The sequence below is a fragment of the Chelon labrosus genome, assembly GCF_963514085.1.
Source record: "Chelon labrosus genome assembly, chromosome: 17".
Classification (NCBI taxonomy): domain Eukaryota; kingdom Metazoa; phylum Chordata; class Actinopteri; order Mugiliformes; family Mugilidae; genus Chelon; species Chelon labrosus.
Genome location: NC_140350.1, coordinates 5,742,249 through 5,759,564, shown reverse-complemented (window position 1 = coordinate 5,759,564; position 17,316 = coordinate 5,742,249). Strand labels below are relative to the sequence as shown.

The 17,316-nt window shown below is 41.6% G+C and overlaps 2 protein-coding genes across 2 annotated transcripts in view; one reads left to right on the top strand and one right to left on the bottom strand.

Annotated features, from left to right (window-relative positions):
- Positions 1 to 2,560: 2,560 nt before the first annotated feature.
- On the top strand, positions 2,561 to 3,678 carry LOC311502135 (endonuclease domain-containing 1 protein-like; the record flags this gene model as incomplete). Its single annotated transcript, XM_084564268.1, has 2 exons — positions 2,561 to 2,854; positions 3,070 to 3,678. 2 exons carry the CDS (start codon positions 2,561 to 2,563, stop codon positions 3,676 to 3,678), a joined length of 903 nt encoding a protein of 300 aa, XP_084420394.1.
- A 7,299-nt stretch (positions 3,679 to 10,977) lies between these two features.
- nlgn2b (neuroligin 2b) overlaps positions 10,978 to 17,316 on the bottom strand; it is a gene marked incomplete at its 3' end in the record, with an annotated part of 33,228 nt that continues 26,889 nt past the window's right edge. Inside the window, exons 5-8 of the mRNA XM_084564408.1 lie at positions 14,311 to 14,576; positions 13,970 to 14,123; positions 13,194 to 13,560; positions 10,978 to 11,908 (exon numbers count right to left, since the gene is read on the bottom strand). Of these exons, the coding sequence (XP_084420534.1) occupies positions 10,978 to 11,908; positions 13,194 to 13,560; positions 13,970 to 14,123; positions 14,311 to 14,576 (1,718 nt within the window). The remainder of the gene's footprint in view (positions 11,909 to 13,193; positions 13,561 to 13,969; positions 14,124 to 14,310; positions 14,577 to 17,316) is intronic.

Genomic DNA, 17,316 nt, shown 5'->3' with positions numbered 1-17,316 from the left:
GCAGGAAGTAGGAATAAGCAACCAACCAGTCTACACTGCCCCCACGTGGACAATATATGGTACAGCCTGATGGCAGAACATAAAGTTGACCTGCTACGAATATTGTCTTTATTATTGTTATTTTTATATTATTAGATAATAATTAATCATTATTAAAAGGTCATTAAATCTCTGCAACGGGTTTATCAAGTGAGCCAAACATTTCTTTCTTCTGAGATGTTTTTAAATTTATTCTAACTGACCACTTTTGAATGCCAGCCCAAGGAGCATTTTATTTAATTTACATTTGTAAAGGACTTTGTATATAAGAAGTGCTCAATCACACAGAAAGCAAACATACAGTCAAGAAGACATTGTCTTTGGCACAGATGTCTTTTCTCTACTGGTGAGCAGCAGAGGGCCTCTGAGCTGGTCTGCACTTGGCCTGAATTTATAATTCTAATTGGCAAAAACGCTGACAGCTGAAAAATGTCGGTTCACATAACTGCATCATCAGCCCCAGCTACATAAGTTATGATTGTCATAACTCAAGATTAGATTAGAGAGGCAAGCTGCTCCCTCCATGAATAACAACACTCAGTCACTCAAATTGACTTATTAGGGCGGTGAAGGATTGTTGCTCCAACTGATCTGACAAACGGTTTCCATTTGCATGAGGCAGAGTTTAGCAGAGGGCAGTATATAACCAGAAATTCCAATGATGATCAAGGGGTTACCAATCATTCTTTTCAGACCTACCCTGACAGCCCAAACATGTTTGTTTGAACTGATTTTAAATGGGCAAACATACTTACACATATCTATCTATCACTTTATTACACACTTATTTAACACTTATATAACCTATTTATGGTAAATGTCCTTGTTTTTATATAGTGATTTTCTACCTATTGGTACTCAGAGCGCTTTACAGTCACAGATGCATCTACCTATTCACTCACACAAACACACACACAGTGCCACTGCACTGGGAGCAACTGGCGGTCCAGTGTCTTGCTCAAGGACACTTCGGCATGTAGCACATTCGAACCGCTAAACCTCTGGACAACCCGCTCTACCTACTGAGCCACAGCCGCCCCCATATATACTAATTGTGTATACAGTATATTTATTTAAACAATTCATCTCTTGTTCATAGGGATTTTATTTATCCTTCACATACATATCTGCAACTATTATTCCATTATTTATAACTGTTTCAACTATTTATCCATTACTGCTTGCTAAATGTTTGCTAAAAGTTGAAAAGCATTCAACTTTTCTGTTCCCTTGCTAACTAGTTGTTCTGAGAATCTTTTTATGCAATGAAATTGACCAGCTGAGGCAACGTCACATGCTGCAAGGAGTTTAGAGAAGAGATATATAACCTGAACAACTATGCAGTACGGTTCCAAAAACTGTTATGGAAGACTGAGAACTAGAAAAATAGTGTTGTAAACAGGAAAAAGTTAAATGAACTGCTCTGTAGAAAATGAGCTGCTTAAACAGGTGGAGAACCTATTTTGGAAAATAGCTAAGCCATTTGCTATGAAAGAGTTTCTTGGCGTCTTCACATTCATTAATAATTTCACAAACTCTTCTATATACGTTTCTTGTTTTCCAGTGATATTCTATCACAGCAAATTGCCTTATTTTATTCCATCCCAAGTTCAGCTATACTTTTTTCGATTATATAACAGCGAAAACAAATGAGGGTGTATCTATGCACGGGCCGTCACTTGAAAATTCATACGCTCTCTGTCAATATGCAGTTCAACTTTCATGCTTTATCTCTCTTTGGTCCATTGGCTTATCCACTACTCACACAGGGCAGCATAGTACCTCTGAACCACGCTGGTCACTGAGTCTTTTGTCCACCACTGAGAGAGATTAAACAGTTTTGCATTTCACGATTACACTGCAGCAGCACATTCCTGAATATCTCATGCGTTGTATTCATCACTCTGCAGAGTTCAGGCTTCTGTGGGTTTGAATACCAACAGATGAAAAAAAGACGTCTTCACTGTACATCACTTTACCCCTGGAGGAGTCAATAATCTAGTATCTTGGTGCCCGATCCTTTTGATTACACGTTCAGTATAATATTAACCTTGATCTCAAATCAATAACTTTTAAAGGACTCCCAGAGACACACCTGAAAAAATAAGTAGCCACTGAGATGACACACCTAACATAACAACATCAGCTCTATAAGTTTAATTATTATTTTATTAGTCATTCATTCATTCATTCATTCATTCATTCATCTTCTGTAACCGCTTGTCCTGTGAAGGGTCGCGGGGGGGCTGGAGCCTATCCCAGCTGTCCTTGGGCGAGAGGGTGGGTACATTCTGGACAGGTTGCCAGTCTATCACAGGGCTTATTTTATTACGTTAAGTGTAGTGTCATGCTTCAATGACCTGGATATTCACACCCACATGTGTTAGGAGGCCTGTCTGCTGGTCACACTCTTCCCGCTTTGCATATCTGCTCTGTGACATTTAAATCATAACTGCAGACTTTTTTTCTGTCATTGTTTTGCAAAGGGCACAGCAGGAGACTTTGCAGAGACGTTTTGACCATGGGGAAGCTGACGCCTTTAGTTTTTGCTCTTATAATCAATTACCTCACATCGGCGACCGTCGTGCATGACTTTAATCACGTAGAGAGATGCAAGGACTCCCTGTACATGGGGACGCCACCACGGGGGATCATCGACGTCAAACTGAAGAAGATCTGTCAACGCTACGCTGACAAACCTCGATTCGTGACCCTGTACGACCCTCAAAAACGGATCCCGGTTTACTCGGCTTACACCTTCAAGAAAACAGAGGGAGACAGACGTGTGGATTACCCTTGGATGTATGAGCCACAGGTCAGTCTTTTTAGGAGAAATATCTGTATTCATAAAAGCTAAAAATGTTTTTCAAAGAAACTTACAGAAGCTAAAATGGCCAATAGGGCAACTCCAGAAGCAAATTAGGATAAAGCTGAGGGAACTAAAAGTCCTCATAGATGATACTGCTACTTGGTATCTGTTTTTTTTCCAGCATTTATTAATAACCCCTGTCTTCTTCCATGTGTCTGCAGCTGGCAGAAGTTGATGGAAATGGAAACATGCTGCCCTTCCCAACTGGCTACCTACACATGAAGTTTGAGGACAGCCAGGCCGTGCTGGATGACTACTCTGATGTGGTTCTTTACGAAAGAGGTCACCTAAACCCAGACCAGCACCAGTCCACTCCACACGACCGCGCTGCCACTTACACCCTGACCAACGTGGTCCCAGAGATCCGGGAGTTCAACATCGGGCCTTGGCGCGAGTACGAGGAGCGGATCCGAATCCGCCTCAACAACTTCTGCCGTGGCACTGCCTACATCGTCACTGGAGTGACCACCAGGGGTAACACGATCCGCCGCAACAACCAGGACCGCGTGGCCATCCCAGAAGATGTGTGGTCTGCTTACTGCTGCACCGACTACGACCGAAATGCACCCCACAACATTCGCATCCGCTTCCCGTCCCATGCAGCTTTGGCCAAAAACGCCAAAGAGGGCAACAGTGTCCACGAGATGACCGTCCAGGAGCTTGAAATCTTCCTGAAAAATAACATGGATGTTGACCAGAACCTTCAGATCTTCTACGACAACTGCATCTCTCCCTCACCCCTTCCTCTCTACCTGCAACACACCATCTGAAAGCTCTCCCAGTTACACCTACTGTGTGTATGTGGCTTTCTATTTACGTCCATGAATAATAGATATTTGTGCTGTTCTGCAAAGCTTAATATAAGAAAATACAATCAGATATACTCATAATTCCCCTCACTGGTGATTTAATTTGCAGCTTATTCTTTCAAAAATAATTCTTAAGGAACTAAACAGTTTTTGTTGTCAATGATATTATCTAGATGCGGGTTTCCTTTCATTACCTCATTACCTTTTCATTACCTTTGTTGACATGAATTATAATATAAGTGTGTTAGAGGCTATAAGAATTGGCTCATTCAATAAAACATCCTTAATTACTTCCCTGAACTGTGTTTGTGTTACTTCCATGCAAAGCATTTTTATATGTAAAACATGAACAAAAATGTGTCATTTTTACAGCGACACGGGACAAAAAAAAAAAGAAAGAAACACAAGAACAACCTTCTTTCACTGAAACTACTGTCCCCTGTAGTCATATACTAATGTACAGTTGTGGTGGGACAATAAATGGTTTCCCTTCATCATATTATAAAGCCAATGACAGTTATGCCTGTTATAAAAATTAGATTTGAATTTTATGGCTGCCTGATGGGTTTAGTGTCTTTAATCATTTGGTTAGAAATAAAACACTTCTAAAATATATTACTACATCCACAGGCAGACCCATACATTTCTTGTGAAGCTGTATAAAATTTTACTAGAACACCAACGGGACTGGAGAACTCGTACAAACATAACATCTACGTTTAATAATTTAAAAGAGACTTAAAGTCATAGTTGGTTATCCAATCGAACTACTTAATTTTTCTGATAGTAAGGACACCTTCTTCCTGTGAGCTGAGGAGTTAAGTTATCCTTAAATACAAGGTTAATTCATTTTAGAAGCGGAACGCTTATACTGAGGCAGGCCTGCTTTGGATACATTTTAGTTGGACACTGCCATCTAGTGTCTGAAGAGAATTATTGTCTGATTCTGGCTTGCAGAGAGCTCAAGAGAGTATCATCTGCAGAGCTAATTGAGTTGAGCTCAAAAGAAAAGTGCTATGACATTACAATGTGCATCAGTCATCTATTAATGATGAATCCTATTAGACCTAGCAGGGTGTAATAACTACATTCTTATTGCAGCAATAACTCAACACAGTTATTGAAAGAACAAATACATATTTGGTGTTTCAGATATAGAAAACTATTAAACACGAACAATATCTGATATATAGTAATCCTGTTAAAAATGACTGCACACAATTTTCTTTCTTTCCTTTAGGGAGCTCTTGTACATTAATCTGAATATGTTTAACACATAATCTTGCAACACAGCTGCAGGAAAAATGAGTATCAAACTTATCTATCTTTATTGTTTTGCCAAGGCTATTATTTACAGTCTACCCGTGTTACTTACAAAGCCAAAGGTGTAATTGAAAAATGAAATGATCAATTGATTAGGGAATAAAATGTGACTTTGGAGAGGTAAAAAGAGGAGCAACACACTCTTAACAGTACTTACTCACCAGTGATAACAAACGAAATAAATGTAAGAGTGGCGAAGAAGGTATTAAATTATTTCTACACTGGGGCTCGAATGAATGGAAAGCTGGCCGTTAGAAGAAATGCCTTATTCAACAAAACCGGTGCGTCAGTGTGGTTCGGTATATTTGCTATAATAATCTACTGTGTACAACAGCTGAGTAAACATAGATGAGAGGACAACTCCCCTTGTAAAACTGGTGCTTTCGTTGCCAGTGCCCTCTTCTATGGTCTAACCTGCTGGGGAGGCAGCACTACGAAGAAGGGAACCTTGCGGCTGGACAAACTGATATATAAGGCGGACTCTGTGGCAGGGGCAGAGCTGGAGACCCTGACATCGGTGGCTGAGGCAAGGACCTTGAACAAACTCCGGGCCATCATGAGCAACGTCCACCACCCTCTACACGACACCATACTCAGGCAGAGAAGCGTGTTCAGTATCTATCTATTTATCTCTTTAATACTCATAATGGATAAGCTTAATTTACTATTAATACTTGAGTAAAGGTATGGAAGTGTATAGAAAGGATGAGATTCTGTAAAAGCTAGTGTCACTCCTTAATGTGCACAACACAAAAGTGAACCTATAACATATTAATTTAATGTATGATGATAAAGCACAAGTTTATTGTCAAGCCATTTCCGGACTTAGCTGAGATTTGGTAGCTTTGTCGTCCTTTCAGTTAGTTTACAGATGGGAGCAACTCATAACATAATGATCGGCAAGCAGCAGGGCCTCAACCATGTCAAAAAAGTATTCTTGTATAACTTGGATAGCGGAGTGTGACCTTTGAGCTCACCTGAGAGTTGGCAACTCACCTGGCTGGGTAGGTTTGAGTCTGCGCTGCTCAGACTGATTCTAAGCTAATAAGCACGTGTTGCAGTCAGTCCAAATATCATACTGAATGCAGCAATATCTTCTATCTTACGCTCTCCCTTTTCCGGGAGTGAATCACAGATGTGACCCGTTTAGTTATTATTATTATTGCTATTTTGTTCATGTCTGGACACATTTTATTGAAAATGTATGTTGCAGCTTGAACCGCACAAAGACACACGTGTAGAGCAAGGTGAGCAAGCTAATCTGTTCATTATATTCACTGTAGTGGAATAAAGTACTCAGGTAATGTACAGGCAGTGCAGTTTGGACTGGAGGGACGTAGTGTATAATGTAGAATGCTAATATAAATAGACAGTTTTTTTTTTCTCCATGCTTGGACTGGTGACTAAAGCTAGCTAGCTAGCGCCTTAGCTAGCTCTAAATTTTAAATATTTTTGCAGCCATTATATTTTCAACAAAATAATAATAATAATAAAAATGGTACAAATAAAAAAAGTTTAGAGGTTACAAACTTTCCTTTAAGGAATTCTAATATTATTTTCTCCAGATGTTTTCTAATGAATTTATAAATGTGCAATTAAGCGGTAGATTAACATTGGGTTCGTCAATAGTTACACCAAAAAGAGACAGAGCTAGAGACAAAAGGCAACAGTAAAAACACACAATTAACCAACCCGGTTAAGCTCTTAGACTTTGTTAAGACTTGCATTTGTCTAATTCTCTCTGCTGTTTTGTGAAGTTCATAACACAGACGTTAGCAACTGAGCTAGCTATAATGACAAAAACCCTTTAGCAGCTCAGGACCGCTAAAGACAACTAAAGATTTTTATTCTGAAGTTGGTTGAGACCAAACCAGAATATTAAAAGGTAAATAAATACTGGACTTAAATTCAACAAGCGGCCAAAAAATAAAGCATTGCTCAATTTTTTCTGGTTCTTCTGCTTCAGGTTAGCATAGCCTTACTAGTTGATTGAGTCTATTTAGTTATCACTGAGTTCTTCTGCCCTCAAGTGGCCGAATAAAGTCCTACAGCTTTTAATACCACATCTCTGATAAAAAAGAATGGCAATGCTTTTGTTTAAGAATGTCTTTTAATGTTTTCCAGTTCAGATACACAACATACAGTGTGTAATAGCCTCTATTTGAAATAGAAATATTAACTTTAATTCTTTCAACCCCTTCTGGTCATTATGCTCTCTCACAGTATCTTAAGCCTCAAGCAGGTTACTGAATCAGACTAAATGAAACAGACAAACAGGTGCAAGCCTTCACTTTACGATTCTGGCATAAAATGTTAGAAGAAGAAGAAGAAGAAGAAGAAGATATTTGGATCTGTGTGATGCTTTTTCCCCCCGTTCCTTTGCCTCAAGCCAACATCAAAACTGTAGTGTAAACATGTAAACCTGGTGAGTGTGCTTCCATTATTGGTTGGCCGGTCCAAACCCTTGTTTTAAAAGAAAAAGAAGTAGTATTCTGCAATGCTGTTTTTGGTAGCATGGGGCAACTCACATCAAACAGCTGGGTCAATAATCCCATAAACAGAATGTGCAGACTAAATTGCAAAAGGTGACAAAACCACTGAGATTCGGAAATAAGACCAAAAGAGCACCAAGGATTTCACAACCTTCCACTTACAGGTTCAACTGTATGACAATGCTCAAGACAATGCAAGACACTAACAATTAAATCCAACAGCATCGCAAGTAAAATTCCTTGATTTGCGGTTTGTTTTGAGCACATTTGAAGCATCCAGCTCGTACCTCTCGAATCCTCCGCTTTCCTTCATTCCTTCATCTGTCTTCTGCAGCTGTTCTTTGGCTTTTTTCACCAATGAAAGGACTCATTTCACTCAAAAGCTGCCCCCCCACAACTGATGGGATAGTGCCAGGTGTGTATGTTTTAGACAACCATATAAGAGCATTTTTATATCACAATATCTAAACTAACCTGAGCAGTAAGCATTCTTTTTCATGTTTATGGTGACCTCAACCATGCTGTGGTAGTTTTATATATATATATACATATACATATATATATATATATATATATATATATATATACATGTATATATATATATTATTTTATATATATTTCTTTTTTTAAAATGCATTCATACTCATGTGCCCATAACCTACTGGGATCTGACCTTGAAATAAAGGAAATAAAGGAGAATCAAACTGTACGCATGAGTGCTAAAATCATGTAAGTCATCTGAACTTGCACCTGCTGTCACAAAGAAAAGTTCCGGCCAATCACTCAAACCAAACGACAAACATAATATTTACAAATTCCAGTTTGTTCTCTTACACTTAAAAAATGTACAGTTTGTTTTATGTGTTCCTTTTTTCCTCGCCGCTCGCTCCAGTCCAGCGTGAGGGATGGCAGTCTGGCTCCGGAGTGTCGCTTATCCTGAGCAGACAGCAGACAGGATACAGGACGTTACAAGGAGGAGGAGGAGGAGGAGGGAGGGAATTAATCCCGCTCGCCTTGCTTTCGTGGTATATGGTGCGTGAGTAATGTCTGTTAAATCAGGTTGATTTTTTTTTTTTTTTTTTTTTAAGAATGCATTCTCTGTGCATTGACAGATCCTACTGATGACGAGCAATTTCGTCGCCACCTCCTCTGATTCACTGTCTGAAATTGTCCAGTGTTGTCCTAATGTCACTGTTGTTTTTCTTTTTCTTTTTTTATAGAGTTGTCCAGAGTGTGACCCGTCTCTGTGTTCAATTGTGCGAAAGATGTGAAACGCGCATACAAGGCTCTCTGACCTTTTGACCATAAATATATATCATCCGTTCTCCCGCCTTGCAGAAGCAAGAATCATGAAACAACAAAAGAGCAGACGAAAAGATAACTGTCGGGCAGTCTTCGAACACTTGAAGCATGTGGTTAATGTCAGTCACAGACAAAAACCTTATTTAGACTATTCATTTAAAGTAGTCTCTCTTTTTTTTGTAACTTAAAAAAGTGCTATCTTCAGGTGAGATTGAGAGACAGTGACTGTGCGGTTGCAAAAGATAAACAGCGTAAAGCAAAAGGAGGGGGCAAATTAAAACTCATCAGTCTCTCTGGTAGTTTTGCAGCACTGCCTCAGTGTTAGGAAATGAAAAAAAAAACTTGAGGAAATATTTACTCTCTTTGTTATAGTTTTACACAATATTCATCTCTTAATACTTTCTGAAGTACCACAAAGTGCAGCTGATATTAAAATAGAAAATTAAAATGATTTTCAAAATTAAAGCAAAATAAAAAATAAATGAAGAACAAGGCAAATCATCGAAATGACAAATTCCTCTGTCCACACGCTTTAGAAATTAAAAAAAAAACATCATGCAAATATTCCACACAGCAAAGTAGTTAATAAAACTTTATATATATATTTTTTTAAATGAGGATATATTGAATCTGATTTCCCTTTAAAGAAGAGACCAGCCACAGTGCAACATTGAGTGTAATAAAAAAAAAAAAAAAAAAGAAGTGTGTGGTTCAAAAAGAAAGATGAAGGGGTTGGCACTTTTTATGATGGTAATTCCTTTTGTAAGATACAGTCATGATGGACCTCTCCAGACGCTCCACTGGACGCCAGTGAAAGAGGAACGTTATCACAGTACTTGGCACCAAGAATGCTGGTAAAAACGAGATATCAGAATATCTTTTTTTTTTTTTTTCATTCATATCCTTACAATTTATTAATAATACATCATTTACATTTGTGTTTTTGTATAAAAGACTCCAAAAGGAAAAGAGAGTCTAGAAGTGATTGCGAGAAAGAACTTGAGATGGAAATGGAATATGTTAATGGTTTAATAAAAAGAGCTACAAGGGCCGATGCAGAGCGAGAGAAAGAGTGCGAGGCGGCGAGAAGAGAGAAGCGGTTAAATGAGCCGAGGTGGGGGTACAGACAGAGAGATAATGAGCGAGAAACAAATAAAGTAATGGACATGATTAGAGCCTGCGAGGCGGAGATGCAGCGAGCTCTAATGGGCAGCCTGGATTCCAGGTTGCGTCCCACAGGCTGAATGGGACTCGGTTATTTCCTGTGCTGCCTGACAGGTGAAGCCCCAATCTGGAAATGTCTCGAAAGCAGCGGCAGTGAGTATATGGATCTTTGAGATGATTTTTAGGTAGCATCATAACCGAAAACAGGTACATACATTTGTAAGTGGAAGTAATGATTTAAGATGAAAAACTCATGCTTCGCTGTCAAATAGCGCTCATCCTTGTACTCCCAGCCGTGTCAATACATTTCACACTAAACAGTAATCTCAGACAGCTGTTTGGACACAGTGCTCAACGCAGGGTGCCAAATTTCACTTCCAGATTGGGACGGTAAAGCTGCAATTTGTAAGTTTCGGGAAATCAACGCTTCATGACAGACAGCTTGTTGGGGCATATGTTGCCTCATAGAAGCCGCTCGCGACTGTACTTCACTAAATAACTAAAAGGGAACATTTGTCTTCTATGTTCAACATAGTTTTACACTGACACGTCAACACATGCGCAAAACAACCAAGCTCCACATTAGATGTCTGACTGATTGTGATTTTCTCGAAACCTCTTCGAGAGAGCTCCAAGCTTAAAGCTGCATGTTTGGTGGCTGCTCCGAGTGCCGCATATTCAAAGAGCTTCGACAGGGAAAAGCGGTATGTACCTTGAGCAGGATGACAAGCTTTTCAAAGAAGCTTTTCAATCAAGTCCCCTTTGTGTTATGATTACAGTCTAGAGGTATTTCACTGCTTCGGATCTTACAAACTGCAGCTTTATTTGAGGGCTTAATGAGAAGAGACAAAACATATAGTGAAGAAGAAGAAGAAGAAGAAGAAGAAAAGAGGGCGATGAGAGTGAAGATTGTATGGAGCAGTTTGTGTGGTGCATCTCTGTAAGCCCAGAGAGGGGATAGCAGAGCTTGTGCCTGGTCCTATACACGAGTGGTGGAGTGTTGGTGTGGCAGGGCATTGTTGCTGTGGCTAGGGACGGGTGTAGTAGAGGGTGCCGGAACCGGGGGATAAGTGTTGAAGGGGTGGAGAGGCTGCATGCCGCTGATAGTGCTGGGGATCATGGTGATGGTATTGGCTGTCATCAATGGCACATCCTCCGGAGCCCGCCGCAGGGCAAGCGTGTAGTCGGGTGGGCACACGGGGGGCCGTAGAGGTTCCAGGTCGCCGTGGACGCCGCGGGAAGGCAGGGGTGTCCCGTGCTCCAGCTCCACCCTCTGCTGCTTCATTTGAAGTGACATTAGCTCTTCCTCCTGACTCAGAGCCAGGTCATTGTGCGGTGGGGCCCCCACGACTCCCATTCCAACACCCATGCCCATCGTTGTGCCACGCTGCGGGGAGAGTCGGCGGTGGCGCCTCTGCATTAGTTCGTGGCGCTTATCCCGCTTGTAATAAAGTGCGGCGAAGGCTAGCACGTTCAGGAAAAGAAGGGAGGCGCCAACGGCCACGGTTACACTCAGCTCGGTGGAGTAGTCCCTCGTCTCACTGGGGAAGGGAGAATAGCGGGGTCTCTCCGAACCATCAGGCTCGGGGTCCGGCGGATATGTGGAGATCACGGGGTGCCGCGTGGAGCGGGTGCCGGGATGAGGGACCTTCCAGCGGCTGGTGCCACCAGGCGGCAGTCGGGTGGTGATGGAGCTAATGATTTCCTCGTGTAGGCTGTGGAGATGTGGCACCAGCTCCAGCCAAAAGGCCACCTTGTTGGCACGGTAGTTATCTCTGACACGGGGTTTCAGGCCAATATGCAAGTACTGCTTGTCTTTGGAGCTGAACTTGGTCCAGATGACCTCCTCAAAACGGTTTGGCTTTGTGTGAATGAAAGTGGTGTCCTGAGGAACAGGCAGGTTAGGATCCCTGGAAGAGAGACATGAATGTTTCAATAATTTTTGCACATTCATGCTACCAATCTGCCATTCTGCCAACAAAGTCCACCAAACTCTTTGTCACGTTTGTGAGATGACTTTTGATTCGAAAGCTCATCATGCTTGAAACAACCATTAGAAGGTGGTAAATTGTGCATTTTGTGAAAATGTGCCAAGAAAAACACTCTACAAGAAACAAAAGAAAAAAACTAAACTACTCAAGATTCATGAAGCAGATGATCAGACTGAACATGTTTATACTGTATGCACAACACAACAGACGATTAAATGCGGCACTGTAACAATACTGTATCACTTGCTCCCTGAATTGAAACAACATATAGGTATGAAAGCACCTGGGGATTTCTGATCTTGGCTGACGACGGTGTAAGCAAATTATTAAGATTTAAGCAGTCGTAGCCTATCCACTTCAGTGTTTTTCCTTCTCTTTTCTGCACAAATGATCTGAGTTTCTGTGTAGCCTGTTGTCCTCTGACCTTTCTCAAAGTATTTCAGTCCACAAAACACAGGGCCTTTAGCGCCATTATGATTAAACTATAGAGGCTGCTGTGCACATAAGTCATGTTTGAACATTAACTCGTGACTTGAGCCCGTATGAGTTCATGCATTGCACTGCCTCCACATGACTACATGATTGTATAATTGCATACGTAAGCAGGCGTCGGTGTAGCAGGTGTTCCTAATAATGCGTCTTCTGAGAAAAGAGTCCGAAAGCCACACAGAAAACATTCCAGACGCATTTTTCAGTCACACATCTTCCGTCAGACCGATGTCTGATGGAACACATACGCTCCTATTTTAAGCTTACGGCTCATGTTTTACATGAGCTATAGGCCTGAGCCAAAGCTTATTTTTACGCACTGAGTCTATCTTCCCACGTTTAACGCGTAACTGCAGCGGCGGTGAACTGGGATCCGAACGCTTCCATGTGGGTGACCCACAGCTCAGCACTGTGCCTGAAGGCCTCCTGTGGAGACGCAGACGGAGCACCGAGGATGCTGCCGTTCTGCTAATGTGGTTCAAAGCATTCTGTGTAGACACGGTTTAAGTTACTAAAACTATTTTCACCTTCACCTACAACGTGCTCTTTCCTGGGATAAGTTTGTCATAATCACGTCCTATTTCTGACTTCACAATTGGGTTAAGTGCTAAACGGACAACAGACTCAGTTTTCCAGACAGCACATACATACAATATATTCTACACACAGTCTAATATTAAATGATATATTTTTTTCACTCAGGCATTATACTAACCCTGTCTTGGCGAAGTTGGTCCAGTACGTCATGACTACTGCACTGAGCATTACGTCATTCTTGGAGAAGTTACAGGGGAACAGGTCAGTGGCTCCCACCATGGGAATCCCAAACACATAGGGGATCTCATCACCATGGGCAGCGTCAGCCCAGTCCGGCCTTGCCTCAGTCTGACAGTGGTGGTGGAAGGTATAGAAGTAGACAGGCGACTGGAACTCAGCGTGCAGTTTGGCGGTGGCGACAGCCGGGGCCACCCACTGGTGGTCCGTGAACAGCGCCAGGAGGGTCTTCCTACGCATGTCACTGTTGTCCCTGTCAGCCCAGTCTGTGTACATGAACTTTATGGTTTCCCTCAGGATATCTTTACCTTGGAAGAAACAAAAAAAGGAATGTGAGTGTACACGCAGTGGCAGAGTGCATGTTTATCTGCCACATTAGGGGGAAGGCTTCAAGGCTGAAATGTGAAACACAAAAGACTCATAATACACTAGTGTCATACCCTGTGCAAGATGTAACTACAGCCGTAGAAGATAACACTGTATTAATGTCACGCACAGACAGGGGTAAAATGCTAACTGGCTAGCACGCCAATGGCATGCAAGACTTTATCATCCCTGACCCTTGCCTTGCAGGCTGAAGTGGACGAGTCTCTCTTGTTACAATCACAACCATAAACCTTTCCAACCATAATCCCTACAACATGTAAAAGCTACAGATTTCAGCTAATAATTAATAATTAACTAATAATTTTGAAACAAAACAGGGTAGGATCTGACCATCAGGGTATCCATATAGATTGTCCACAAAGTTGGAGATAGTGTAGTCAAATGAGGCGGCTGATATTCCGTCCTCTCCTTCACTGTCGTCCACAAACTTCAGGCCCTCTCCCTGGTTGACCCCAAGCAATATGTCGTAGTTGAGGAATTCGCCCTGGCGTTCCAACAGACACACAGCATGACATGACAAAAGAAAATGCAGCAGTGATGTTAGAGGAGTATTCAGTCACAAGTTATTAAAAATAAATAGATAAATTTAAAAAAACGACTGGTATTATGTCTGGTAGATATAATAAGCGAAATTATTCCCCAGATGGCAGTCAAGAGAAATCACCGCTAACCTGCTGCATGAGGATCTCGGGGTCATCAGGCACCACGTCCCCATCAACCACAGGCCCAAAGGCGATGTGGTAGCGCGCAGGCTGGATGTCTTGGTCCACCAGCTCCCGAAAACTCTTCCTCCGCAGGCAGTCGACCAACTCTGCCATATCCCCCAGAGTGCAGCCGACCTTCTTCGCCAGGATCTTGGTGTACATCAGCGGTCGGTAGTTGACTGACCAGCTGGAGATGGCTGAGCCACTCTGAGCGATGGCCCTCTGGAAAAGGCCTGTACAACCAATGACCACAAGTAGCAGATGCGTGAAAATATATAACTGCTTAATCTCCATCCATTTAGATGTGTTTAATTTTTCTTTCTGACACACTTTTGCTAGCAGCTGAGGGGGCCTTCAAGACCTTACAGAAGGAGCACATTAAATAATGCATACTTGGGAGGAGGCGCAATTGTACGATGTTAGATATGAAGCAAGGGGAAGCAGATATTCTGCTGCATCTCATAGCTTGATAAAATCTTTATGAACATTTTGGTGTACAAAAAAAATGGTGTTTCCACCGCATACAACGCGAGACAGCAGCAAGAAAAATGTCGACAACTCTTCACGCAGCGGCGGGCTAGCCGGATAAAGCGGGAAAGAGAAAGAAAACGGCTCGCGCTGTTGCACCGCTGCACTGTTATGTAAAGTGGCTTGCTGTCCCCCTGTTTTATCTGCAGATTCTGTCATTAATAATTAAGCCCCCCCCATATTCTGCATGTGCCCCGCCCCCGCTCCTCTCCCTGTGAAATCAATTAAGAAGCCTCTCAGCTGCAGCTTCAGCTCAACTCCTCATCTCATCTCTCATCTCTCCTCTGTACACACATACACACACACACACAGTACCTTTAAAAACTGTTCACCCTCCAACTTTTACTGCACTTTGCAGCGTTACAGCCTGTCTTCAAAATGGAGTACAGAAAATCTAAGCATAACAAGCAGTTTTATATCTCACCAACTATAACAAAATCTGGACCAAAAATAATTCAACGTTAAACGATGAAAGAGACAGATTCTTAAAGGAATTTTGTAATAAGAGATCAAATGGAGATGAAAGCTGATGGGTCTGATCAGTATTACATAAAGTCTCCTCTCAGGTGTGGGTATTTGTCTTTGTCTGTGGGCCGCATGCAGTGTAGTTAACAAGAGCTGGCAACATGACAAGAGCTAACACCTTGGCAGATTAAACCTCATCTCTGAATCGCTTTTCCATCTCCCCCTGAATGTTTCCTGACTCGTGACAGACAAAAAGGTGTGTGTGTGTGTGTGTGTTCCCTTGCACACACACGCTGAGGATCCGCTTCCTACGGTACGTCTAAACGTGACGGTTTTTATAATCCGCCCAAGGACAGTCTGTCAGAATGAAGGTTACCAGTTTAGTAATAATCTGAATTCTTGGTAGAGTACAAAATGCCATTCACCTTCTCAACTCTACTGACCAAGATCACAACAGAAGATTAGTGACCGAGCATCTGGTGGGTATTTTAAAAGGCACGCCATTCAAATAAGTGAACACAGTCTTTAATGTATTGCATTCTGCAGCGGTTTCCAAAGTGGCGTTGTCCTATGGATGAGACGAGCGTGTTACAAGATTAATTTCTATTTTTTATACTGTGTTTTTGTACTGTTATTTCATCACGTAAAATAACAACGCTGACATCCGCTGCATTTTAATGTCATGCTTTCATTTTGAATCGAAATACCTAAATCACTCTCACAGTTGCCCGCCGTCAAAGAAATGTGACACATACTCAAGGCTTCCAGGTGCACAGCAGGTGGAAATAATGACCGTTACAGTAGTGACCAGGAGAAGCCATACAAATCAGTCTGTATGGTTATGAGTGCTGAGCTCACAGGCATTGGTAGAGAGAGGACTTTAGCTGGCCCACACCAGAATCCATTATCTGCAGAGGAAAACTGTCAAACGTGGAAACAGTGCCAAGGAGACATCTCAAAAAAAAAAAAAAAAGAAAAGAAAGGAGACTCAATACATCAGGTCATTTCATCAGATGAAGGGATTAAGGGATTAATGAACGACAATCAATAACTGTTGCATAATGTCATAGCTGTTTCTTCACCTCATATGCGAGCAAAATTTACTTTGGAAAAAGTAGTTTTTCTGGCACGACTTCACCAGAGAGGAAAAAGCAACAATGATGAACAAAATGTACTTTTATTTACTTTACCAAATATTCATTGTTAGGTTTGCATCCATTTATTTACTAAATCTGGCATCATGGACTAAAACTTTGGCTTACACTATACACCGATCAGGCATAACATTATGCCCACCTTCCTAATAGTGTGTAGGTCTCCCTTGTGCCTCCAAATCAGTTATGACTCATCAGAGAATGGACATGGGCCTTCAGAGGGTGTCCTGTGGTGTCTGGCAACAGAATGTTGTTAGTGGGGGCCTTTGGGTCATATGGGTTGAGGGGAGGGGCCTCTGTGGATCATCGCACAGATACACAGATAAGACCATTTATACCTTTCTTTTCTCTCTTTTCTCTTTTACAAAAAAAGACATGTGACTCTGTAATTTAGTCTGGAAGCCCAAATACACGAGTAAAATCGCAAAAGAGCAATTTTTAACTGCTCCTCATCTATCAAGGGGACTGAATGATTTTAAAGTTGTGAAAAAAAAAAATCTACATTGTTTAACTGGTTCTGTAGGATGCATCACATACTGAAAGTCACCTGTATGCCAGCATCTGGCTCAACAAAGACGAAAACATTAGCAGGCACTCTTAATGGCATTTTAGAGTTTCCTGGAAGACAATTTGAAAATGCTGATGACTCATTCTTCTCTCAGAGAATCATTATGCCCCTCCCTCTCTCTCTGTGTCTATACACTAGTGGATTTGATTCTCAGCTTGAACATGTATGGCCTAACTCAAGAAAAAAAGACACGCTCAGGGTCATCCCTGTCTCATTCTACACACAATCCGCTGGCGTAGGCAAGGGTTGTGGTGAGTA